The sequence below is a fragment of the Copadichromis virginalis genome, linkage group LG11, assembly GCF_057382275.1.
Source record: "Copadichromis virginalis isolate Kocher_CV1m ecotype Utaka linkage group LG11, C_Virginalis_male_GT1.1, whole genome shotgun sequence".
Classification (NCBI taxonomy): domain Eukaryota; kingdom Metazoa; phylum Chordata; class Actinopteri; order Cichliformes; family Cichlidae; genus Copadichromis; species Copadichromis virginalis.
In genome coordinates, this window is record NC_140628.1 from 15,982,869 (window position 1) to 16,009,762 (window position 26,894).

At 39.8% G+C, this 26,894-nt stretch overlaps 1 protein-coding gene across 1 annotated transcript; it reads left to right on the plus strand.

The window, feature by feature from the left end:
- Window positions 1–4,696: 4,696 nt before the first annotated feature.
- Window positions 4,697–21,330, plus strand: has2 (hyaluronan synthase 2). The gene is made up of 4 exons (XM_085473345.1): window positions 4,697–5,204; window positions 14,302–14,928; window positions 17,149–17,250; window positions 17,364–21,330. Exons 2-4 carry the CDS (start codon window positions 14,302–14,304, stop codon window positions 18,291–18,293), a joined length of 1,659 nt encoding a protein of 552 aa, XP_085329471.1. The 5' UTR covers window positions 4,697–5,204; the 3' UTR covers window positions 18,294–21,330.
- The last annotated feature ends 5,564 nt before the right edge of the window (window positions 21,331–26,894 follow it).

A 26,894-nucleotide genomic window follows, 5' to 3' on the forward strand; every position in this document is an offset into this window, starting at 1 on the left:
ATGGTGTAGAGGAACTTTATAGATTAAGAGCCAGTGGAATCACAGAGGTGACGTTGTTAGCTAAAAAAAAAAAAAGGGTTTAAACACATTGCAAAAAACAGCAGATTTCTTTATATTATTACTTGATTGGTTGGTTGCGTCGGTACTGATGAGAGATATTATTTGCCTTTAGATTAAAGAACTGGACTTGAAAGAGGTGACTGTCAGATAACTTAAAAAGCACACACATCCTCACATGAGATTGAGGAAACGAAGGAGAAGACAGCTTGCTACAATGTTTTCATCACCATAAGACACCTGCTGCCTTTAATCTGACAATTGAAGGTAAAGTTATATCAGTAGAAGCAGTAGAACACTTCTTTTTCAGATGAAAGCAACTTTACCCATGTGTCATGAAGAAAAGGACTTTCCACAGTATGAGAAAGAAAAGCCATGGAAAACTCCAAATATCAATTGAACTGGATTCATAACATTTTTTTTCAACTTTTATCAAAGTGGCAACTTGAATGTTCATGTTTGACTAATACAGTATTCCTGTGAGTTCACCTATAAAAAATGCAGACATTTTTGTTGAGCAGACTTGATTTCAAACCCAGCAGCTTTCAAATGAGTAGCAAATGCATAACCTACTACATTATTAAAGCATCTAGCACTGGACAAATAAAGTTTACTTACGTTGCTACAGCTGTATTTAAGGAACCCTGATTAACGGCAAGGGTAGCATGGTGGCAGAGTGATTATCACTGTTAGCAGTTAGCACCTTTGCCTCACTCCAAGGTTTGACTCCACCATTTGGCTGGGACCTTTCTGTGTAGAATTTACAGTTAACTCCCCAGTCCTCTTTTCCACTAGTACTGACTCTGCTAGTTTTTGCTCATTTTCTATTACAGTTTCACCTCATATGCAACACAAATACAACAACGGAGGATGCTGAAGCAATAGCATACCTGCTGCTTGGTTTTGTCAGACCCAGGGACCACGGTGTTATGTTTTGTGCAGCTATTTCCCTTGTTGCCATGTTTTGTGAAGGAATTTCCTTTGACTGGGGGCCAGTTTGACGGGCCAATTGGAGGCAAGTAGTCACATTTTTGGACAGACTCAGCTCACTCTGAATCCCAGCTGAGCCGGTATAAAAAGTACCTGGTATCAGGTACTACCACCTAATGGAAAACCCTAAAATCCAAGCCAAGCTGAGTTGAGCAGGTACTGGTGGATAAGAGGTATTTGGGTATTCCAGTTTGTTTGGTGATTCTGAATTGCCCATAGGTGTGAATGTGAGTGGAAATGGTTGTTGTCCTCTCTGTGTTAGCCCGGCAACAGACTGGTAACCTGTCCAGAGGCTACATAAGTGTTGGTCATCTTTCACTTCTTACACACTTTGTCACAGTCTTTTACAGAATTATTTGTGACAGGCTTTTGTGTTAGTGTTCAACTTAATTCATCCTTTGAACTAAAGATTTAAGTAAAGAGTCAAAAACATTTTCAAGTAATAGTTGTCAGTTCACAAGTGGTGCATGTACTGTTGGCTTGTAACAACACTGAAATCGAAATGATTTTTCACAGTTAAGTGAAAATACATCATATGGGATTTATTTTTTGTTCATGTTGCAGTCATAATTAACCCTTTCGTGCATGAATTATGACAACCTCAATCCGGATTTTTTTTCTTAAGTATTTTTATTTATCTTTAGTAATGAAAAAAGATTTCTGAACTTCAATTTGTTAAACATGTACTTTTCAAAGAGCTTTTTACATGTCCAAGTGGTAAAAGTCTATCATTTATACACACACTGACACCCCAATGAAGGCATCGGGAGCAACTCAGGGTTCAGTACCTTGCCCAAGGACACTTTGGCATGCAGACTTTAGCATCCATGGATCAAACCACCGATCATCCAATCAATAGATGACTTGCAATACCTCCTGAGGCAAAGCCGCCCAACATGAAAAATTGAAGTATCAACAAACATTATGACCCATCAATCAACAAATTTGTATTTCAAAGGCCAAAAGGATATGGATTCTGCAAGGTGTGTGTATCCATACAGTTCAGCATCACTCATTCCATCCTGCGTTATTGCAGTCTATTGCAGACAAATACGAGAATTGTATCAGTAAAATCTATGCTGCATCCATGTGGGAGATTTGTGTTCAGTCTCAGGTTGCCATCCAGGACATGCCAAAAATACAAGTGACAGTTTGGCATGTTTTGTGAAACATGGGCCTACATCATATATACACATATACGCCCCAGAATAATTACTCAGTACACCGTATTCCCCATGGACTTCTGCTGTTTCTTGTACATCAAGTCTTACAGTAGTAGACATAAAACACATACTAGGCATGTATGAAGTGCATATGGATATTCTTTTAATATTATTGGAAATAAAAATGATACGCAGCAGTGATAATTATTGTTACGTACTGGCACAGGCAGCATGTTATTATTTGCTTCAGATACGCCTTGCTGTCCTGAATGAAATGTTCAGTAACATAAAGAAAAAGAGGGAAAAAATAGAGAAAAAAGTCAGATAAGTGGCTATAAAACTGTCAGTGCTTTGATTTATTTTTCTGAGCACCTGATGATTTGTTTCAGAAAAGCTGTGCGACCCAACTGCCTTGCTGAGGCTATGTTATATGTTCTGTGCTGTGATAACTCGACAGCCACTTCCAGGAGTCTGTAAGTCATTACGTAGCTCCTTGTTTAAATAAATACTCGAGTAAATGAGCTTGCACAAAAGTGGGATTTTTTGTTTTGTTTTGTTTTTTTAAAAAGCAATTTAGCCCTAAAACATATATGTCCCCTGTGACAATGATGTTGCTCACTGACTTGGTAAAATCAGGAATAGATCCACATGAGCTAGGAAACTGTGTGTTTTTATTCCACCATACATAAACAATACAGGTCTGCTAGGGAGGGTTGGGGGCGGGGGGTCTTACCACAGGCCTCATTTGTGTTCATCACACTGGCTTGTGCATGCTCACAGAATGGGAGGTTTACAAAAAAAGACTGCAGAAAAGGTTTCAGTCTCAGTGTCAAAATATAAAATAATTATTATCTAAATGTTTCACATTTATTATATTTTGTCATTATTTATAGTTTGATGTGTTTCCTGTGAAGACCCCACTTTCATGTTGTTGTTGTTGTTGCTGTTGTTTAGTAGTTAAAAGTGAACAACCGTGACGTCCAATCACAGAACAGATCAGGTTTAAGAGTTTCTCAAACCGACTGGAACTGGGGAAGACTTGTTTCTCGTAATATTCACCTCAGTACAGGAACAATTGCTGTGGTGCGGCACTTGATATTTCTTTGTGGGATGAAATTGTCTTGTTGTGGTGATGATGCATATTGTATGTAACAAAAAAGATCTTAGTCACAGTAAGAATTCATACGTGAAAAAGACACTTTCGACAGAAATTAATGAACTAAAGCGACCCTGTTTGCGTACTTCCTTATGTTCCAGTGGGATTTTAAGAAGGAGATATTTGTTACCCATAAAAGAACTTTTATTCCAACATCTTATCTGGAACGTGTGTAAACTTGTGGTTATGACTTGAGAATGGCAACATACAGGCCTTTTGTTTCCTAACTTTTAACTTTTCCAGGTAATAGCCACCGTGACGGTGGGGGATGCTGACTGACTCACGGCCATATGAGTAACATGAGTCGTGATTTTCGTTGGATAATCCCTTTAGGATTGAGAGGAGCTACTGTACAGCTCACAGCCCTGGCTCTGAGTTCTGTATCGCACAGCACTGCCTGCTGGTGAAATGTATGAACTGCATCTGACGATGACATGAACGGTCTGAAATTCTGTAACATCACCAAGTGTGGCTCACACGTGCTTATGTGCATGTCTTGTACCAGGGGTGTCATTTCCAGGAGGGTTAGGGGGGTTATGACCCTCCCAATAATCAGACCCAACCAATACACCCCCCCCCCCCCCCCCATAAAATTATGAATTAACTTGCATAAATAGGCTGTTGATTTTCTTTACTCATTTCAGGTATTACCAGCAAAATAGTTGCATGTTTAATCATCTGGGAATTTACCCAGATTTATTTATTTATCTAGACAGGGATCTTGACCTTTGATCTTTTAGTAATTTTTATACTATGTAACCTCAAGTTGTAATATAAAATGAATGGAGAGGGGGTTCCAGTCAATGTTAGCCTCTCTCTCTCTCTCTCTCTCTCTCTCTCTCTCTCTCTCTCTCTGGAGTTTGAATGACTTTGGATGAGAGACTCCCCACCCACCCATTCTCTGAAGTTTGAATGAGTTTGGATGAGAGACTCGCCGCCCCCCCTCCCCCACCCCTTTTTTTCTCTTCCCCCATCACTTCTCCGTCGCTCCTCCTTACACACACCCCCAAACCTTCCCTCCTATTAAATCAACACGCCAATCTGTTGCCCGGTAAAAGGGGTTTGGGAGCCGCAGGAGCCATAAAGGAGGGTCCACACACACAGACATACTCGCACACATGCACACACACCCGTCTGGAAGGAATTAGACAGCTGAAACAGCGGCAGAGAGACTTCTGTGCGCTCTGTGTAACCTGGATGCTCGGAGGAAACTCTAGAAAAACTTACCTTAACGCCCCTTAAGACAGGAAGAATACAAAAAAAGCTCTGGCTCATATTTTATTGTTTGCTGAAACTTTTTTGTTTTTTTTAAAAAACTTTTGAATGTGACTGAAGCTGCCAAAGTTGATGCTTTATCTTAATTTTTTTTTTTTCGTTTTATTAAGAATGAATGAAACAGGCGTTGATGGAGAAGAATATTTATCATATTTTTATAGTCTATGTTTTATTTATACTTTTTTATATGAATGATGCCAAAGCTGACTGATATGATGTTTGGTTTTGGACACCAGAGATGCAAGTGACTTGGAAAGGCTGCAGACAAACCGTTAGAAGTTAGAGAAGACAAGCAATCCCGGTTGTCTTTTTGAAGCATCCAAACTGAGCACACATACAAAGGACTGGCACGACTTTTTTTTTATTATTCTTTTTCCCCCTTTAAAAAACAAACAAACAAACAAACAAAAATAGGCTTATGAGGACCATTTTAAGCGGATTCATGAGAGTCGTCGCTGCTCAAGCTCTGTGTCTACTTTTTTCCTCTGTGGATCGGGACCAGAGTCCCAGAAGTTAGACGCATCCTTTCTCAGGAGGAATCAGAGGACAACAGCTGCTTCAAGGTAGGTGGCCGGTGATCATTTTACCAAATATTTTACCACAAGCCACTAAATCATTCATAAAGTGGTTTAGAACATAATTACGCGCAATCAGTTTTCGTGTGCGCGTGTGTGTGAACGTGATGATGCGCCAACTCTCTAGCAAAGTGCATGCATAGAGCTTTTTTTTTTTCACGAGTTTGTTCAGCGTGTTTGCTCCACAAAGTGAGTGATGCTAAAAGTTGGGAGCCACAGCAAGAAGTGCTGAAACTCAGTTTGTGTTTCATTTCATGCTATAACACTACAAAATACAGGTGTAAAAGGTTTAATATACTAAGCTTTTATCTTCTGATCAGTCAAATTAATGACTAGTCTTTGTTGTAAGAGTGATGCTAGCCTGAATATAACTACACTGTGACGTTACCGGTCACACGTCATTCGTTGAGATTTTTAAGCCAATGAGAAGACTGAATGGGGACTGTTTCAGCGTGGCTTGTGGTAGGGGCGCGTAATTTGACGCCCAGTGTGGAGGACTAACATTTGCATGCGTGTGAATAGCTTCTTGACCAGCCTTCAGCTTTTGGACAAGTTAGCCTTTGTTGAGATCCGTGTTCTGTAAAAAGTGGTAGCAGGCACATGCCTTGCTGAAAAGTTTTGCAGTTTATTCATAACCTCCTAACTTTGAACTTAAACAAAACCAGAAAAGCTCATGTGAGATATCACGTGGTCCATGCACCTAAGTTCTGAGCATTGTTGTCCCCTTGCACACCCATCACACGCGCACATATACACAAATGCTAATGAACATCTGTCACACTCTCCTTGACATAGTCTCTTTCTCCATCCACCTACTGAGTGTGCACAGACCGCTGTTGGGTCCCACTGTGTTGCCCACACACCATGTGTGAGTAAGTGGACAAATATTACAGCTATTTATCCAAAATGTAGAACTTTTCAACCCACAAGCAGAATCTCCTTGCTGACTTGGATTATCTATTTATTTTATTGATTTTACTTTGCATTGTGCTGCTCTCACAATGCACCCTAACTCTGTGGTGATATCCTGCATATTTACTTGTAAGAAGAGATGATCAAGTGTGTCCAGTGTGAAAAAATACTTCCAGGATGACTTGTGGATTAAACTTTTTGCGCAGTACTTTATTAGCAGGGAAACTGTAAACTTCAAATAAATGCTCACTGCTCATTTGCTGTAGATTTGGAGCATATGTGGACCTTGTGCCCATGTCAGCATGTATTCAACCTAATACCCATGTGGTGTTCCTAATCTCAGTCCTCCAGGGAATTTCTTTGCTGAGTGCAGGACTCAGTTCCCAATGAGAAAGACAATACGACTTTAGTGCTATTAAATGAAATACTCTGTGAATGTCACAGTTGTCCACTATAATGACAAAGAAGTTTTTAAAACCTTTTTGATGTCTGAGTTGCATCAGTGCTCCAGCATGCACTCCCACACAGCACAAAGAGCATTTTACTATTTAAGAAAAGAAGACTTTCCATGGCTGGCCTCCATTAAGGCACACAACAAGTCTCACGTGCCATTACTTCTCCCAGCAAGGGTCTTTTAGTGTAAAGAGCCATGGGGCTGGCAGGGTACAACTGTTGATCTTAGAGGCGCAGCCCCTCCCGAGCCGTACCACTTAGCTCATCTACTCTGTGTTAATACCAGTTTTTTTCCAGGTTCCTTCAGTATACTAACAGTAAAGCAGCACTGCAGCCAGCCAGTAAAAGTGAAAATTTGGATGTCAGTTAGATTCTCACTACCTCACGCTGAGTCACACAGAGTAGGTTTGATGCCAAATCTAATTCATATATCCAGCAGTTAGAGTGTACCATAAAGTAACAAAGGCCCCTTACAAAGCAAACCGGGCAGGAGCAGCTCACAAAGTGGCTCTTGTTAATGTTATTTATATTTTCTGTATATCTTCTGGAAAGATGAGAGTGACAAACTGACAAAACGTTTCATGGAAATCTTAGTGTGATTCTTTCTTCCTTTTTTCCCCTTAATAATTATAAAGTTCTTTTTAATTATCTTCTACTTGAGTGTGATTATGAGCCTCTGTTATCTTTTAGCCACACTGGGCTGTGGTTTTAAAGAGTGCTATTAATAGAATTTTCCATCCCATGGAGGTGAAGACATTTATTTAAGGGTACTGCTGATGGATGGATGTCTATTATCAATCTGATAAGGGAACTGCTGGATCGTTGGATGATACAGAGAAACAGGTTGTGTTTGTAAAAGAAGAGCTTTCAATGATTTTTTGCATTTTTTTTCACACAAAGAAATAGCTTAAGAAGGAGGAATTCCATACTCAACCTCATCTCACTTTGGTCTCTTGGAGTCTGCCACAGTGATGTAAGTCCCGTGCCTCAGCTGGCAGTGAATGCATCCAAGTACAGCACCACGCCTTCAATGTCCTGGCCCCACCCCATTTTCAGTGTGTGCCACCCATTCATCTCTGAGCAGCTTCATCCCAACTTCACCTCCTCCCCTTTTCTTCCTACTACATGGATGAATCAAGGTGGAAAAAAGACACGCCTAAATACCAAACGGCATAGTCTGGCTTTGAAACAGAGAACACATTTACCTCAGTGTTGTATTAAATCATGTATATAACAACATCTGTTGGTGTAACAGTGTAATGAGATGCTAATTGCGCGATGAAGAAACAGTTGCAGTCTAGAAGATGCTTTAACCTTTTGCTGCTTTTCAGTTATGGCCCCATCACACCTGATTCTGCCCCCAGAAAGAGCGAAGAGAAAAGGAGCCTTGTCACTAAATTAACATAGTAAATAGACATGGAGCAGCAGCCCAGCCTTGAATGTGTCAAGTACGTCTAGCCAAAGACTGCAGCCAATTCTCAAGTCTCTCCCCGCCGCTTCCACTCTTTTGCCTCATCAGCTTCTCGGGAAGATGTGACCCTTTGCTGCATGCTGCTATGTCTGTCATGAGAGCCAGCTCCACGTTTAATGTTTAATTTTACAATCCCCCGTGGCCTTTTCTAACCCTGCAAAGTTCTTAAACACACACTGACAACCTAGTGTATATATAAAATCATTATCTGTGATGCATATCTCTCCATTTGTACATGCGTGTTTTTTTTTATTCTTGGAAATTGTCAAAGCACATGAGATTTCAAAGGTGTGTATTACCTCAGCAGGTCTGGTTTTTTATACTAAACTGATATAAAATGTACTATTATTTTTTCAATGGATCCAGAGACTCCTCACAAAAACCCCAAATACCATTAATCTGTCTTTATTAGCTCATACTTATCTGGGCTTCATTGAACATTGTCATGAAAAATACCATGAAAACTGTTCAAATCCTTAACTGTGATTCAGGTCTAAATTATACCAGCCACAAGTGTCAGCTTGGGCCCCCAGCATATAATGTTTGATTTGTTATAAGTACTTATCCAGCCAGAGCTGCTGATTTGTGAATGTTACACTTCCAGCAGTGACTGCTGAGATGTAAAGATGTGAGCTTTATGTTATCTCAGCTCCACACAGACCAGCAGGCTGTCTTTCTTTGGCTCCACTTCACTGTTATACTCTGGGCAGCACACACAGTAATTACATACACACTTGTGCAAACTCACACAGATATGTAGTTTTAGTGTATGAAGACACACACACACACACATACACACACAGAGTCTATCAGAGTCTTGCGTTTCTATCAGAGGTCTTGAGCTGGAACCCTGCTGAAAGAGCTTCAACTGCTCTCATGTGAGTTAAGTCAAGGCATCTCTTTCTGCAGACAGCCTGCATACACACTCATATTCTTACACACACACACATATGCCTCATGCTGTGTATATACACACACAAACACGCACACATATGCCATACATTGTGACATTAGTGATAGATTTGCACATAGGTACATATGGCATTCACATTAAGCAGCCTGTTCTTCATATCTAAAAGCTCTCCCTGATGTAACACGCATGCAATTTATTATAACATGTGGTGATTTTAAGATATTCATTATATTTGAAAACCAAAATGTGTCCCATATTTTATTGCGCACAAGTAGCACTCATATTTTAATTGGTGATTGAGATTTATTGTCGGTTCTTTGTGGCCAAAAGAATGAACAGAATGAAAATATGCAGTATTGTGCAGAAGTCTTGAGCCACTCCCTTGTTTCTATGATATGCAAAGGAAATGTGAAATTGGAGCAGTGATTTATTGAAACATGCAAAAGTGTGAATGGAAATACAGTATGTACAGTATGTAAAGCAAAAACAAAGTTTGTACAACTCGAAAGTCAGTATTTGGTACGACCACCTTCAACACAGCCTGAACTCTCTTAGACAAGCTTTCTTGTAATTTCTTTAAGTAGTCTTCAGGAATATTTCTCCAGGCTTCTTATAGGACATTTAAAGCTCTTCTTTGGATGTTGGCTTCCTTTTGTTCCATTCTCTGTCAGGATGATCCCACACTGCTTGAATAATGTTGCGGTCCAGGCTCTGGGGAGGTCAATCCATGACTGATTCCATTGTGTGGTTTTCTATCTAGATATTCTTTTACTGCATTGTTTGTTTGAGATTGTTGTCAGGCTAAAAAATGAAGCCAATCAGACACGTTCCAGATGGTACTGCATGGTAGATCAAAATCTGATTGTACTTTTCTGTGTTCACATTTTCATCAATTTTGACAAGATCCCAAACACCACTGCCTTAAATGCAGTCCCAAACCATAACAGAGCCTCCCCCGTGTTTTGGGTGTTGTGCATCTGTACTACTTCCTCCATACATATCAATGCATAATTTAAACCAAAAATGACTGGAATTATCACTCCATGAGTGTAATCTGGCATACATCAGCCTTTTCTTCCGTTTTACCTTCCTTAAGAATGACTTCTTGACAGCCAACCCTTCCACTGAGGCTTCAGATTTGTCTCTCAGGTCCTGTGTCAGGAATTTGTTGTAGGTAGTTTTCTAGCTCTGCCAATTCTTCTTTTGCCCTTCATTCAGTTTCCTCAAATGTTTTAAGGGCACACTGCACACCAGGCAGTCAATAGCTCATCATCATCTTGTTCCTGTAAAAATTTTATTATGTAATACTATTATCACTGTCAACCTGTGTTGTGTTTGCAGGTTTCATAGATTCCGCTAAACAAATCAGAAGAAAAGCATTCACACTGGTCAATAAACACTCTCTCTTGTTAGGTGCCTTTTTGATCGATTCAGAGGTCAGTGTTTATTGTTTTAATGTACAGGTCTAAATACTTGGCTAAAAATGAGTGAAAAAGCAGCCAATGTCCAAACAGAAGCATTACAAGACCTTAAGAAGCCCTGAAGAACTGTTGCTCAAGACCACTTTAAAAAGTATGAGATGTTAAAGAAATTACAAGAAGGTCTGGATCATTGAAAGAAAGAATTTAGAGGTGGCTCAAGACTTTTGCGCAATATTGTAAACATGTCAAACCAATTAAATGCAATGTTTTTTTCTTGGCATTGCAAGTAACTTGACTCTATGTGTAGCAATGTACCTTCTGTATTCGGTGAACTCCTATCATCCCTCTGAGCACCAGCAGATCAACAAATTCACTTATTTACAAAGTCTGTGCAATGTTTGCACATGGTGTTTCCTTGACTTTTCCTGCAGGGAAACTTTGATGTTCACATTTGATTTACTCAGTGGCTCCACCTGAAAAAATTATTGGATGGATTTCCATCAGAATGTGTGCATGTAGTGAGCACGTTTTGAACAAAATAAACCATAGTATAGTGATCCCTGAATTTTAGTCTAATATTGTCATGAGGTCAGGATTTTGATTTAGCATACTGTAGCATATTAATATGCTGTTTCATTCAGAAGCAGAGGAAGATGCAGGCACAGTCTCTCATTCCTGTTACAGCTAAATAGTTCAGCGCCTTGCTCATTTGTACTGTAAGAACACTTAGAGTAACGGGAAGGCAAGACACTCATTGATTTTCCTAAATCATATTTTCAAAATAACAAACTCACAAACACAATGAGATTTCCCTGTCACTACTTTTTTGTTATTTTATTTTTTTTACTGTTGCTGTAATCCCAAACAAATCCACGTGTCTCAGTTTAAAAGAACAGCCAGATGCACTTTTTCCAAGGACCCAGTTTTTTTGGGTCAACTTAATCTATCCATTAATTTATGTAGTCATCGCTTCATTTATCTACTAACTCACCATGTACATCCATGCAAGACTCAACATTACTGCAATGTTATCTCTGAGAGAGAGCCCGTGGGAGTTTCACTCAAGAGACTGTTAATAACGTCAGAGTGAGACTGCTCAAGCTTCCAGCCCAAGGTCACCACAGGGCTGGCCACGCATACACACATGTACAGCAAAAAGGACATAATGGCGATGTTCTAACCCTCAAGTGCCAAGATGTAACAACAAACAGAAAGCTGGAGTGATATCATCTTCATGTGTTAATGACACCCTCCGCTTGCATAGATAAATGCTCTGGACAAACACATGAAGATACGCGTGCTCACCAACCAACGTGACATCATTTACATCATCCATATGTGGATGACATCTCCACTGTTACAGATACTGCTCTGATTAAAAAGGCTTTATCTCAATAAGAACGGGCCAGAGTTTGGCCTCACTTTAAGTCTGCAGTTAATCTGTCTGCAGTCTGAGCTAACTGTCAACCCGACCTCTGCGCTGCACTACACACCCAAAATGGTGTATAAGATCCTGCAAAGACCAGATCATTGTAGCCAGCAGCAATGGTTGCATTACTGTGGACTTGACGTTTTCCCACATCACATTTACATGCCATGAGCCTAGCCTGTCGATGATGGATTTAATATCCTAGTTTTGATTTTTACTTTCATTCCAAACATTAAATCAGAGCAAACAGATTGTATCATTAAAGTGCAGATCATTAACAGAAAGTCAAGGAGGAGCAAACACTGACGACGGTTCCTGTCCTTGTTATCTTCAGTGGTTCAATCAAGTTCATTTTGTTTTCTCCCAAAGCCCAGTTGATAAAATGTAGAGGTGTACATTTGTCAGTCATGATGTACTTTTAAGCTGACAATGAAGTGCCCCAAAACGTTGTGTTTTGTTGCTGCACTCATGCTTACTCCTAATCAGTGGTTGAGTTCAAACAAAGGTAAGACATGGATACAGGGCTTATAAAGCATTATAGACATTCTCACACAAGCTGAAAGAGGCCAAAATTTAAATTTGTTCAATTACACAAACACACACATGCAGTGGTACAATAAGCTTTTATATGTGCATTTTGGTGTATATCTGTGCATGTCAGGGGTCTTGTAAAAGATGGCCTGACGTTAAAACCTTTGCCACATGCCAGAGGAGGTCCGCTACACTGATTGTGGCTTTCTCGTCCAACAGTCAAATGAACAAAGCATTATGTCTGAGCCAAAGTGTGTGTTTGTGTGTATTCTTCTCCATGACCACAACCTCTCTCTCCCTGCTTCTGCTACTCCCTCACTGTCTTTTACTTTCATTTTCCTAATGTCTCTCAAGATGCATCTGCTTTTCAGCTAGTTTAACCAATTTTCTTAACCAACTTTCTTCACTTTCTCTCTTAAAGATTCTCCATGCTATCTTCGCTTTCTCTGTGTATATATTTTTTTCTTTCTCTCCTTTAGTCGTCCCCTCCCTTCATCTGTCATGTGTTTAGGTGTGGTCCCAAGAACTCTCTCCAGTTCACAAATATCACTCGGCCTTGTATACGCTTCTTTTGATCATTTTATTGTTGTTCTGACTTGTTTCCCTTGACTTGATTAAATGTACATGTACAAAATGCGTGATATCGCAAAATATTTTTGGTCACTCAATGAACAAAATGGTGCTAAATGCGTCTAAATCCTAGATGAAAAGTTTATCCCACAAGAGGGAGCCCTACTGAAGGTCAGCATACTTTGACCTTCATAATGTCAAAGGTCTTTTCTCTCTTTCTCTCTGTTTAACAGAAGTCATTTCCCTGCAATGCTCTCTACACAAAGATTCAGAGAGAGAGAAGCACGCGTGCAGCAATAGAAGTCTCTTGTCTTCTTCTTCCCATAAAGATATAAACAGATGACATCACAGGGTGGTCCGCTCTCTGCGTTGAGTCAAAATGAGCCACGCTGAGTGGGTCTCCGTTGGTCTGCCAAACAGATGGCGGTAGCAACATAATGAGGGTTGGAAACAAACTTCAGGAGTTTGTGCAAGAGGATGCAGACGCAAAAGCATCCTCTTGCACAAACGCCTCTCTTAAAAATATTGAATATTCATGTTCTAGGTCAGAGTTTGTCATACTTGGTCTTTGACCTTTGCAATGTGTCCCCAAAATACTGTGGAAACCAATAATTTTCATTATAGGCTACCCCACCACCACGACCAACATTTAGCATGTGCTTAGACCTTGATGGTTGGCAGAGGCAGCCAACTTGTTGGTTAATTAGGTCAAGAAATCTTGTAACGTGTGGCCACCCACACTAAAAGAGAGTTGGAACAATCGGCTACTCACAACTGTCTGGCATTTAGGGGGATTTGGGGAAGGGGAGGAGGTAGGGAGAGGGATGGGGCATAAAAAAGGAGAAAGCTTACAGCAGTCTGTACCTGGTTTTGTTGTGTCAAAACATAAAAGCTTTAGTGAAAAGTACAGTGAAAATGGTTCCAACACTCTTGTTTAAGTGATTGTATTCACTTTAACCTCCTACGACCTGCTGTCCACATATGTGGACATCACATTTTCGGTTATTTAGACCAAAATACTCAATTTTGCTCTACAACGGCCTGATATCCACTTACGAGGACATTATACTGCTACTGTTCTATCAAAATTTTAAACAAATATCCTCATATGTAGCTCTCATTTTTCTTACAAGCAAAAATTAGGTAAAAAAAATCTGGTAATTCTTTGTTTTTACATTCATCAGGACCTAATCATCCCAAAAATCAAAGAGAAATTAAAAATGCATGCCGTGGAAGAGTTCGGGTCTTAGGAGGTTAAGAAGGTCATTTACTTGGACCAATTGAGTATAAAAGGTTACAAATGTTTCACTGTGAGTTGCTGTCAATCATAGTAACATTTTCTGCACCACTGTTACTACATGTAACCCTTTTGTTTTTGTCCACAGATGAAGTGTAAAAGAGCCCTCACTTACCTGAGGATATTTGGGACCACCATGTTCGGCGTGTCTCTCCTGGTGGGCATCTCGACAGCCTATATCATGGGCTACCAATTTTTCACTACAGCTCAAAATCACCTATCTTTTGGGCTGTATGGTGCCATTTTGGTTGTTCACCTTATTATCCAGACCCTCTTTGCACTCCTAGAACACCGTAACATGCGGCGCTCCTTAGAAACACCAATTAAACTGAACAAGTCCTTGGCATTGTGCATCGCTGCATATCAGGAGGATGAAAACTACCTAAGAAAATGCCTTGTGTCAGTGAAGAGGCTGACATATCCTGGTATCAAAGTTATCATGGTGATCGATGGAAATTCAGACGACGACTTGTACATGATGGAGATTTTTAAGGAGGTCATGGGATCGGACAGATCAGCCACGTACGTGTGGAGGAGTAATTATCACAGCAGAGGACCCGAGGAGACAGATGAGAGCTACGCTGAGAGCCTTCAGCAGGTGTCCAGGGTTGTGCTGAACAGCAAATGTGTGTGCATCATGCAGAAGTGGGGAGGGAAGAGAGAGGTCATGTATACAGCCTTCAAAGCACTGGGAAGGAGCGTGGATTATGTGCAGGTAAGTAGTTAAATCGCTTAAAATCAGTTAATGCAGGTAATGTGGAAGAACAATAGCCCCTTAAATAAAAAAATAATGAAATAAATTAGAAGATTAAAAGTACTGTACAACAGGTGTAATATTACTTTGTGCCTGTGTGTGTCTTTGTAGATTTGCACGCATGCACACACAGAGCTGACATCTGAAGGACATAGTGAAGAAAGAGAAAATGTAAGCTACTGTGGGAGATGCAAACTAGGCAAACATAAGCTGATGATAGAGTGAAAGGGAATAGAACGAGAGATGGCTGGAAAGAGAGGAGGGGAGGCTATGCCAAGCCAAATATGGGGTCCACAAAGAGTCTTTTGTTTTGCTTTTTAGCATGTGCACCGTGTTGTGAAGTGTGGCGTGAAGGAGGGCAGCAGTAGCTGATGTCTAAGTGTAATAACAGATCTTTTTCGCAGGGCGTTACGTCATCTACAAATCTGTATCAAAGAAAGGTTAGAAAGGTTAGCATGTGTTTGTCTCCTGTTCAGAAAAATTAAAAACAATCAAAGGTTATATTTGAGTAACACAGACCTAAGGACTAAAAGCCTGATAGCTTTAGGAAAACTAAATTCAATAGTGTGTTTGGCTAGCGACAGTATGTTGGTGTGGCTTAAAAAATAAACAGTGGCTAAAGACATTAACTGCTTGGTAAAGCAATATCCTGCAGGCACTGACTGTTAAACGTGTCATGGGCTCTTGTGGAGCTGTATAGTACTGTCATATTCAGGAGCATAAAAGTAATTAAAAATAAATGGAACCTTTCTCAGTTCAAAATACAAAGAGGTTTTGATCCTCCAGACTTACTTTGTCTTGTATTAGCAGTAGCTAACAATGGCAAATGTTAGCTATCATATCATACTTAATGAGAGCTTGTATTACTGTCATATGATATGTAACCACATTGTGGTGTCATATAATTCAGCCACAATAACAACCTTTCAAACTGTGTTTACCTAAAGAATAAAAATTACTTGAAGGGTGGTGAGGTCACATGGGTTGAACCAACGCTGATGACTTCACACCTTTTCCTGAATCTGCTTGTTAATGCTAAACAGTGCATGAAAGCTACTTTCCAATGAAAGTGTTTTTCTTTCCATGACTAAATGATTGCGTTTAAAGTACACAGAATATTTTGTGCGGGCATGCTCTGTCAAGACTTTCTCTGTTTTGTTACCAGACGCTCAGTCTATGGCTTTAATGACGTTTCAGCATTTTTAGTTAGTTTTGCAATTCCACAGATCTGTTGTTATTACGTTTGAAAAGCAGATACCTCAGGCTAATTCAAAAACTCTTGTGTCTTCAGACTTAAGCACAAGTAACAGTTCTTTGTCCAAAATGCCAAGTATCATTATGTCATTTTCTTCTGTGATGTTCAGTTGTTAGTGCTACAAAAAGCATTGTGATCAAAGAGTAAGGCTCAACTGATGCTTAATTTATGTAACAGCATCAAAATGATTCAAACGGGTCTGTATAACAAAGAAGGGGACTTTGAGAATATGAACTCAGAGCTATAATGCTGTCTAACACCTGCAGCTGGCTTCAGCCTGCCAAAAATCATTTACTTCACAAAAGGTTCAATAGACCTTACTGCTGCACTGCCAGCAGTCATGCCAATACTTTTCAACCTTAGAAACAGGAGGGACAATGTTTCATGCCTTTTCACTTTCATCAGGCTCTGCCTGTAACAGATGTATTTTGTTAAAAAGGACTGGGCTCTAGGTTTGTTTTCATCACCTGATTTTGTTGGTCAGGAAAATTACCATTTATAGAAGAAAATAGGGAGAGCAGAAGAACAACATTAGAGCTATAGAGGGTGGTGAACAGAGTTGAAAGCAGCCGCTCTGGTCTTGGCTGGCGGAGATTATAAAGTGGCCATATTGAGCATTTATGTGTTTTGTTGGATGCATGATATCTTTTTTTTGTGTGTCATTATGTAAATTTTTTTTTTGATTTCACAAAAATTTCTTTTGTATATCGAAATTTTGTTCCGATTGTCCAAGCAAATTTTTTTCAGCAAGAAAGGGTTTTTTCCCTCTCTTTGGGGAGTTTAGGTCAATTTGACATCTGTTATGTTTTGCAGAATTAAGCTGAACAAAGAAGACATCTGGAACTATGTTGAAGAAAATCTAAATAAATGTATCCTGTGTTGCTAAAACACAGTTAATTTCTTGATTAACTTGTGTTTTTATGTAGGTGTGTGACTCTGACACCATGCTGGACCCAGCATCATCAGTGGAGATGGTTAAGGTTTTGGAGGAAGACCCTATGGTGGGAGGAGTTGGAGGAGATGTACAGGTAGTTTTCTTAAAAGTTCTGTGAAATCTGAATCTTCTACATCAAACATACAAATTAGGATGTTGTGCTTTAAACTTCATACTTTTTGTCTCTGCTTGTCAACCTACCTGTAGATCCTAAATAAATATGAGTCGTGGATCTCCTTCCTGAGCAGTGTTCGGTACTGGATGGCTTTCAACATTGAGCGGGCTTGCCAGTCCTACTTCGGCTGCGTTCAATGCATTAGCGGGCCTTTAGGAATGTACCGGAACTCTCTCCTGCATGAGTTTCTTGAGGAGTGGTACAATCAGACCTTCATGGGATCCCACTGCAGTTTTGGGGATGACCGTCATCTCACGAACAGAGTTCTCAGCCTCGGGTATGCAACAAAATACACTGCACGGTCAAAGTGCCTTACAGAGACACCAATTACATATCTGCGGTGGCTCAATCAACAGACACGATGGAGCAAGTCATATTTCAGAGAATGGCTGTACAACTCCATGTGGTTCCACAAACACCATCTCTGGATGACTTATGAGGCTGTGATCACTGGCTTCTTCCCATTTTTCCTCATCGCCACAGCGATCCAACTCTTTTACCAAGGAAGGCTCTGGAATATTCTTTTGTTTCTACTCATTGTGCAAGCAGTGGCGCTGATTAAGTCATCATTTGCCAGCTGCCTCAGAGGTAACATTGTCATGGTGTTCATGTCATTTTATTCTGTACTGTATATGTCAAGCCTGTTGCCAGCGAAAATGTTTGCAATAGCAACAATCAACAAGTCTGGATGGGGGACTTCTGGGAGGAAAACAATCGTGGTGAACTTTATCGGTCTGATTCCAATATCAGTATGGTTCACTATCCTTTTCATTGGAATTTTATACACAGTAGTACAACAGACTAGAAAACCCTTCCCCGACTCAGAAAAGATTGTTTTGATAATAGGGGCAGTGGTCTATGCAAGTTACTGGGTTATACTGTTGACATTATATACAGTGCTCATAAATAAATGTGGGAAAAGGAAGAAGGAAACACACTATGATATGGTGCTGGATGTGTGACTTACAGACTACAATCATGATTTCCCAATGAAACCGGGGGTTTCTCTCACACATCATCTTGTTGTTATACAAATGTATTTTAGCTGTAGAGCAGCTCTGGAGGCAAAGTGAGGTCAACTAAAATGGACAAAGAAATAGAAATATTTTCTAGACTAAATGCCAGTGGCTGTGACCATAGCATCCAGGATCCTTGTACATCCTCAAGCTAGCCATTTGACATACTCAAATAAGGTTTAGCTGAAGATCAATTGGTTTAGGCTGATTAGCTAATTTGGATAACTCAGAATGGCAAGATTGTGTTTATTGCATTTGGCAGCAAGAGCGCTAGGCTTTATAATTTTAGCTACCTCTTACCCTTGTCATTTTCACTGGGCTTCATCTAATATTAGCAACTAAGCCAATAAAACTGGATTCTTAGATGGGATTTAACTTGTCCAGTAAGAATATTTTCCCTCCAGAGCACTCTCTCCAGTAAATGTGTTTTTTTCTCACTTAAACTAAAGAACAAGTTTTGTGTTGCCTCCGTCAAATGAAAGCCTAAAGACTGCCCGATTGTCTCCAGTCTCAAATGACTGAACAACATTGACAAAAATCTACATTAATAGTGATAAAAGGTATTGGTAGAGGCTATCACCAGGGCTATATAATTAGTGTAATTGTACCACATACACAGTGTCTAGTCTGTGTAGATCTCATAAATAGATAGGGGTGATCTATTTTACCACTTCAAAACTTACAAATCCACCTAAAGTTATTTCACTCAAGTTTTTTTTTTTTATTGCCACATGTTCAAGTTAAGTGTACCTTTTCAGTGTTTTAATCTGTTTTGGAAAGAGCTACAGTATCAATTTATGAAGCCAGAAGGAGTGTAGAAAGGGCTTTGAAATGGAAAGCGGCTTTCTTTCTTTCAATGCTCTCATGTCATATGGGAAAGATGCAAACTTCCTTGTGCTCTTCACCTGTTACGGTTTAAGGGAGCAAATATAACATCTGGAATTGCCGAAAGAATCAGATAGCCAGACTACTTTGATTCTTATGTCAGCAACAAGAAAGCACTTGGTTGGAAAAAGGTTGGGTTGGAATATAACCAATGGACTGGCTGTTTAATGTATGCTCAATGTGAAAACATATCATCACCTAATGTTGTGGTATATTTATTATTATTCCCATGTGACATGACTGCAGTATTTTTAGTTTACAAAGTGAAACTGATCACTGACCAGCAGAATTTATATCTGTCTGATCAGGCGACCAGGTGATGACCACAAGAGAGAGATGACGTATCATTGCTGCTGTGACTGTTTTACTTTTACAGAAACAGTGACTTTTGTTTTTTCGTCTTTTAACAAGGTTTATTTTAGATGTATGTTGCAAAAGTGGCTAAAACACTATTATTGTTGTCTTTCTACCAGTATGAATTTTAACCACCAAGCAAACAAGATGGACAAGTTCCAGCCCAAAGATTTTGTGACATAAGGATAAAGTGGTTACATCTCTAAGCTGCCTTGCATTCTGTTCACTAGCAAGGGAAAAAGTAGATGTGAGATTATGTTAGTGTCTACTGGGAATAGTACTACCTGATCATAGGAATGTGAATAAGGGCAGTTGATAGTAGGAAGCAATATTTTGGAATAAGTCCAGTGTTTGCTATAGACCAGAAGCAGACATGAATTTACAGTCATGTGAAAATGTAAGTATGTCAGATTAATATTGTTGTTATTATTATTTGACAAGCAACCACTTGATCTTCTTTGAAAAGGTGGTAAAGTTCAAGAACACTACAAAGGAAAGTTACTTTTTCAACAGGAATGTCAATGTTTAATATCTTTTTAAGGAAAAAGCATTTCCTTTCACATTCACTTGCCACTCTTATACCACTCTTACGTGAAAAAAAAAATCCTCAACGTTTTGTCAGAATTACAAAGATATTAAATGTTTGCTTGTTCAAATACATTAAAAAAGGCAACAGTTTTCATGGGATGTACTTACTTTTTTTGACCATAATTCATATGCACTTTTACGTCTCTCTCATCATTCTGCGTGATGCTTGACATAATGAAGATTAAATACCTCAGTGGTTCTCTTTGCATTGCATCAAGGTGTCAGAGTGCTCTCCAAAGACTGATGCATTCTGATGGTTTCACGTAATTTATGATCTGTTTGTGATATGATGGGCTCGTTTTTATACACAGTACCTTATTGAGGCGAAGCTGGATTTTTTATGCCGTGTCAGCCCTTTGCTGTAGCCGTGTACTTATTTTACTATGTATTTCAATGCATTTTTATATATAGACATTTCCATTCTATTTTTGCTTAGCTACCAAAGATTCTTTATTTTCATTCATTTTTGTAAGAAAAAAAATGAAAAAATGTATTTGTGTGCTTTCAACTGTTCTGACAATGACTTGTATATCTGACCAAATAATGTGAAATTTTGAGCTGGGGGGAGGTTCTGCAATAGCAACAATTTAAAAAAAATGCAATCTGTAGGGATAAGTTATTGATTTCGAGAAAAGTGGTGAACCTTTGTTTTTTTTTACTTTGTACTTAGATAGAATGCAAAATATTTATTGAAGGCTGTTCTGTGGTTTGTAGGATTTTGTACTTAGATGTTTTCTGGTATCCATCCAACTCTGATTGCTCCATATGTCCACACAGGAAAAGCAAATACATCCTGACAAATTTCTGGTTAACACAGATCATATGCAAACCTAACTGATTTGAAGTATTTAAAGAATATAAAGCAATGCCTTCTCTACAATAAGCAATAAAGCCAAGCAGTCTGAGAACTTTCATCCAAAATCATTTCAAAACCATTTGCACAAATTTTTTATTTTAAGGTTATGACGTGCCTTACAGAATGATGACAAATGAAATATCAAGTGGCATTTTTACACAATTTTAAAGTTCGCATTTTTTTTCCAATGTGTATTGAATGAGACTGACAGTTAACCTACAAAAATGTTTTCATGTCAAACTAGTCATGGGCAGTGTTATCGTAAAGCACTTTTGTGTCGTGCCAAATAAAAAAAACTATTCTTTTCATTTGCTGTCAAGAGTTTTTATTAATTAATTATTATAAGCCAAGGAGTTGCTTGTTAAAAATCAGAGCATAGTCCTCGTTTCCTCAAAATGTTGTTCTCTTATGATACAATTGTCATTGTCAGTATTATCAGGCTGTCCTAAAAACTCCCTGAAAATCCTTCAGTTGATCCAGGATTAGATTTAAAATCTTTAACCTCACTTACAAAGAATTTAATAAGGAGGGCCCATCTGCTCTTAAACACCTAATAGTAGCATATCACCCTAATAGAGCACTTTGCTCTCAGAATACTGTCTTACTTGTAGTTCCCTCTCTGAGCCTGGTTACTAGAGGTTTCTTCCTGTTAAAAAGGAGGTTTTCCTTTCCACTGTCGCCAAGTGTTTACTCCTAGGATGTCAGCCTGCACACCACAAAGATTGTGTGGCATGACACAAGACGTGATGTGAAAATCATTGTCAGATAGCCTAAAAGTGACACAAGCGAAGCGTGGAGCAGCCTTATGCTCCACACAGACAAAAAACAGAAAAAAATCAGTGTTTATTATGATATCAAATCATATTACTACAAATTTTATTATTTATAACCTTTATTAGGGGAATTTATTTTGTTACAGCAGAAAGTGGACAGCGCAAACCTACAGTAGCAAAAATTAAGAAAAAACATTTGAATAGGATAAGATAATAAGAATAAGATAATGTACACAATAGAATAGAATAAAATACTATATACAACAGAATAAAATACAATGTTGTCAGAAAAAGAGAATTGCACTTAGTGTTATTGCACATGTGTGGATGACGCCTGCCACTGAAGGAGCTGCTCAGTGCTGTCAGAGTCTCCTGCATGGGGTGAGAGATGTTGTCCAGCAGGGATGACAGCTTAGCCGCCATTCTCCTGTCACTCACTGGGTCCAGAGGGCATCCTAGAACAGAGCTGGCCCTCTGGATCAGCCTGTTCAGTTTCTTCCTGTCCCCTGCAGAGATGTTGCCGCCCCAGTAGACCACACCGTAAAAGATAGCTGAGGCCACCACAGAGTCATAGAAGGTCTTCAGGAGTGGGCCCTTCACTCCAAAGTTCTGCTGGCACCAGTCCACAAAGTTTTGGGTCAGTTCTCTGTACTCCCTGTCATCCCCATCAGTGTTGAGGTCGACTATTGCAGAGTCATCAGAGAACTTCTGAAGGAAGCACTGGGTGGAGTTTAGGGAGAAGTCTGCAGTGTAGATGGTGAAGAGAAACTGAGTCAGAACTGTTCCCTGTGGGGGCCCCGTACTGCAGACAACCCTGTCCAACACACAGCCCTGAGTTCTCGCGTACTGTGGTCAGTCGGCGAGGTACTCCAGTATCCATGATGTGAGGTGATGGTCCACTCCTAAGTTCTCCAGCTTGTCCTTCATTACCGTGGAAAGAATGGTGTTGAAGGCACTGGAGAAATCAAAGAACATGATTCTCACAGTGTTCCCAGCGGTCTCCAGGTAAGAGAGGGAATGATGTAGGAGGTGAGTGACGACATCATCCACTCCAATGCCAGGTTGGTAGACAAACTGAGGTGGGTCCAGTGATGAGCTCACCAGGGGCCGTAGCTGAGCCAGGACCAGCCGCTTCAGGGTCTTCATCAAGTGGGGTGTCAGAGCTACCAGCCTGTAGCTGTTGAGATCCTTGGGACGTGGAGTCTTTGGCACTGATACAACACAGGAGGTTTTCCAGAGCTGTGGGACTCTCCCCAGCCTTAGGCTCAGGATGAAGATGCGCTCCATCACCCCACACAGTTGGTCTGCACAAGACCTGACAACCCTTGAGCTGATGCCATGCCAAGACATATAACTAAAATATGACATATTTAACATCTGAGAAACTAATAAAGTGACTGAAAAGTGTTGCCCATTTTGTCATGCATTATGAATGAACTTTTACTGGCAATCTCATTCTAACAGTGTTAACAAAAAGATGATTAACAGAGATATGGTTTCTCTTGTGGCAGAAGGCTGCATAACACATTAGGACAATCATTTACGGCATTGGGCATCAATTAAAATTTTAATAATTAGATTAAACGACCAGCAAGTTTGGAACTGACTAGTGACAACAGCAAGGACTTGTCGACTAGTTGACTAGTCCTGCACATCCCTAAATTTAGAATCTTTTTGTTTGCGCTGTTACTTCAAAATACATCACACGATCCATCATATTCTCAACTTGCATTTTCTTTTTTTCTTCAACTCATGTCTGTTATTGTGAGCTTGACGTGTCCGTGAATGTTAAGTGCAACTATTATGACTAAATACATTACTGTAAAGTATACAGCTTAAAGGAAAGTCAGCATATGAATTTTGCCAGAGTTCTGAAGAAAGGCAAATCCAAGCACAAATTTGGATCTAGATCAACTGGGAGGAAACTTGACTGCGGATGTGTTCTATCATGCACAAACAAGCAAAGCAAAATTGATGGCCTTAAAAAAGAAAAAACGAATGTTTAAACGCATCTAACGTGATTTGGCTGACTGGAGATACGTGCATATATCTGTGTGTGTCAATTTGGAGAACTTTTTATCCAACAATACACAGCAGTCAGGGAAGGAAAAAACAAACATATATTATTTACACATGTATGCACACGCATAATATCAGGAATTCGAGTTTGGCACTGGGCAATATGTTTCTAAATTATAAAATGCTGATAGTGACGTAATTCTCTCTCTTTGAACGTTTGCTTTAAACATCTGTCTCACTTTCACTACTGATTATTTTCTGGCTCCAACAATGGAAACATTGCGAGATGCCAGTTTTTGTGTTTTTGGAAGGTCAGCTGTCCCAACATGTTTTTTCACACATCAATAATATCAACATGTCATTGTTGATATTGTTCTTAAGTAGGATTTTCCACTGAAGGTGTTGTACTTCTGCCAACATTCTATGTGAAGGGACCAGCAATAGATTGATCACACCATCAATGCATTTAAATCATGATTCATTTTATTCCTCTGTGCCACCGCTGTCCAAAAGCTAGTAATGCAAATCAATCAGTGGAGGAAGTCAAATGTTCCTATGTGACTATGAACACATAGCCCCTCTTCATATATACTTTAGGATATACAGTCATGTGACAAACAAAGGTTTTCAGAGGACTTTGTGTCGTCCTGTGAAAAGCGAAGTACCATGATTCAACTGTTATAGAACCACCTGTAGCTTCTATACCATGATGTAATCATTTTCTGTATGACTTTATCAGTCTCTCACATTGCTATTGGAGAACTTTGGGATAATAATAATGGATTGGATTTATATAGCACTTTTCAAGGCACCCACAGCACTTTACAATAGCAGAGTGAAGCTGACCCCCCACCCACTTGAAACGTAAAGGCAAATAGGCGGAGCGGTTAGTGCTACGTTTGTGCTGATTTGTGCAGGTAAAATTAGCGTTTGTGCTGCTACGGTTTCCGAGATATTAAACTTTATTTTATAGGTCATTCAAAGGTCACCATCCCCCCAGACTGCTCCAAAACGGGCCAAAATGGTCTACTTTTTTAGTGCTACGTTTGTGCTGGTTTGTGCAGGTAAAATTAGCGTTTGTGCTGCTACAGTATCTGAGATATTAAAAGTTATATTTTTTGCTGATGACATCACCATCCCCCCAGACTGCTCCAAAACAAACCAAAATGGTCTACTTTTTTAGTGCTACGTTTGTGCAGATTTGTGCAGGTAAAATTAGCGTTTGTGCTGCTACGGTTTCCGAGATATTAAACTTTACTTTATAGGTCATTCAAAGGTCACCATCCCCCCAGACTGCTCCAAAACGGGCCAAAATGGTCTACTTTTTTAGTGCTACGTTTGTGCTGATTTGTGCAGGTAAAATTTGCGTTTGTGCTGCTACGGTTTCCGAGATATTAAACTTTATTTTATAGGTCATTCAAAGGTCACCATCCCCCCAGACTGCTTCAAAATGGGCCAAAATGGTCTACTTTTTTAGTGCTACGTTTGTAGCAACCACAGCTGCCCTGGGGCAGACTGAGAGAAGCGAGGCTGCCATATCGCGCCATCGGCCCCTCTGGCCATCACCAGTAGGCAGTAGGGTAAAGTGTCTTGCCCAAGGACACAACGACCAGGACAGAGAGCCCGGGGATCGAACCGGCGACCTTCCGGTTACAGATACGCTTCCCAACCCCCTGAGCCACGGTCGCCCCATAAACTCCTGTACAACCTTCACTGAAGCTTACAGGCATAGATTTCATCATGTTGAGGTCAGTCTTTAACAGGGCAATTATAATACTTGATTTTCTGCTGTGCTTTTGACCATTGTTATGTTGCATGACGCAATTTAGACTTTAACTTTAGCTGTCAAACAAATGGCTTCATATTTAACTCAAAAGTTCACGGTTGGCTCAATGACTTCAAGTTGCCCAGGTCCTGTGGCTGCCAAACCAACCCAAATCTTCACTCCTCCAACACCCCGCTCGACAGTTGGTATGAGCTGTTTGTGCTATGTTATGGCACCGTGCATTAAAGCAAAGCAGTCTTGTGGTTTGTTCAGAGGCAACTTTGCTTACTTAAGCTATGCTGCCATGCTATTTTTTTTAGAGAAAAGAGGCCTTCTCCTGCCAACTTTTCTAAACCAAACCATACTTGTCCAGTTTGTTTCTATCATGAACACAAGTATGATAATATTAATTCAGACCTGTAGAGTCTGAGTTAGAGCTTTTGAATACTCCAGACCATATAGAGGTGCTCACACTTGCTAATGATCAGTTAACCCCGTGCATGTGATTAACAGCACCTAGTAGTTATACTTACCCTTGTAAAAACTAAGGATGAACTTTTCACATGACTACACAGAGTTCTGTGAACAGTTTCTTTTTCACATGACTGTAGTTCATAATAGAAAATCATATGTCAAATCTATTTTGTGTTCCTGTTTCTCTTATTCAAGAAACATTTCTAAATTTCAACTGTAAAGCCCGATTTACAAGCTTAGATAGATCATCTCTTTCGGCCCAGCTACAGGTACATAGTACACAGAACAAAATAGTACATTGGTTGGTTTTACAACTGCGCCCAGTAGTGTTTTCTCTGTTTTGCTCATAGGATATAAAGGAGAACAGCACGTGTGGGCAAAACAGAAGAACAGAAGAAGCCAGATTTTCTCTCAGTGCGTCAGCAGTTAACGCCACCACTGCTTTAATTCTGCCAAATAGATTACAACACTGCTTAGCATCGTTGCTGGATAATGGCTCCCTTCTGGCGATTTGACTCCAGCAGCTGACTAAGTTTTACCCTCTTTGTCCCTCTCAGCTGGTTGATGCATTTCTTAGGGTTTTGTAACTGTAATGCCTACCCTTAAGCCTTAGCCCTACTCTTACCATTAACCTACCTGCACTACAGAGTTCATTTTTGCATATTTTACTAACCTCCAATGGCAATATCATGTTTTTGGCTTTTAAGCACTGGAATAATGAAGCATCACCTGAAGAAACTTTAATGAAGTATAACACACCAGGACCAATAGTTAGTGGAACTAGGCCTGCAAATGATGGCTCTTTGGTCTATTTACAGTTACCTCTGGCAAAG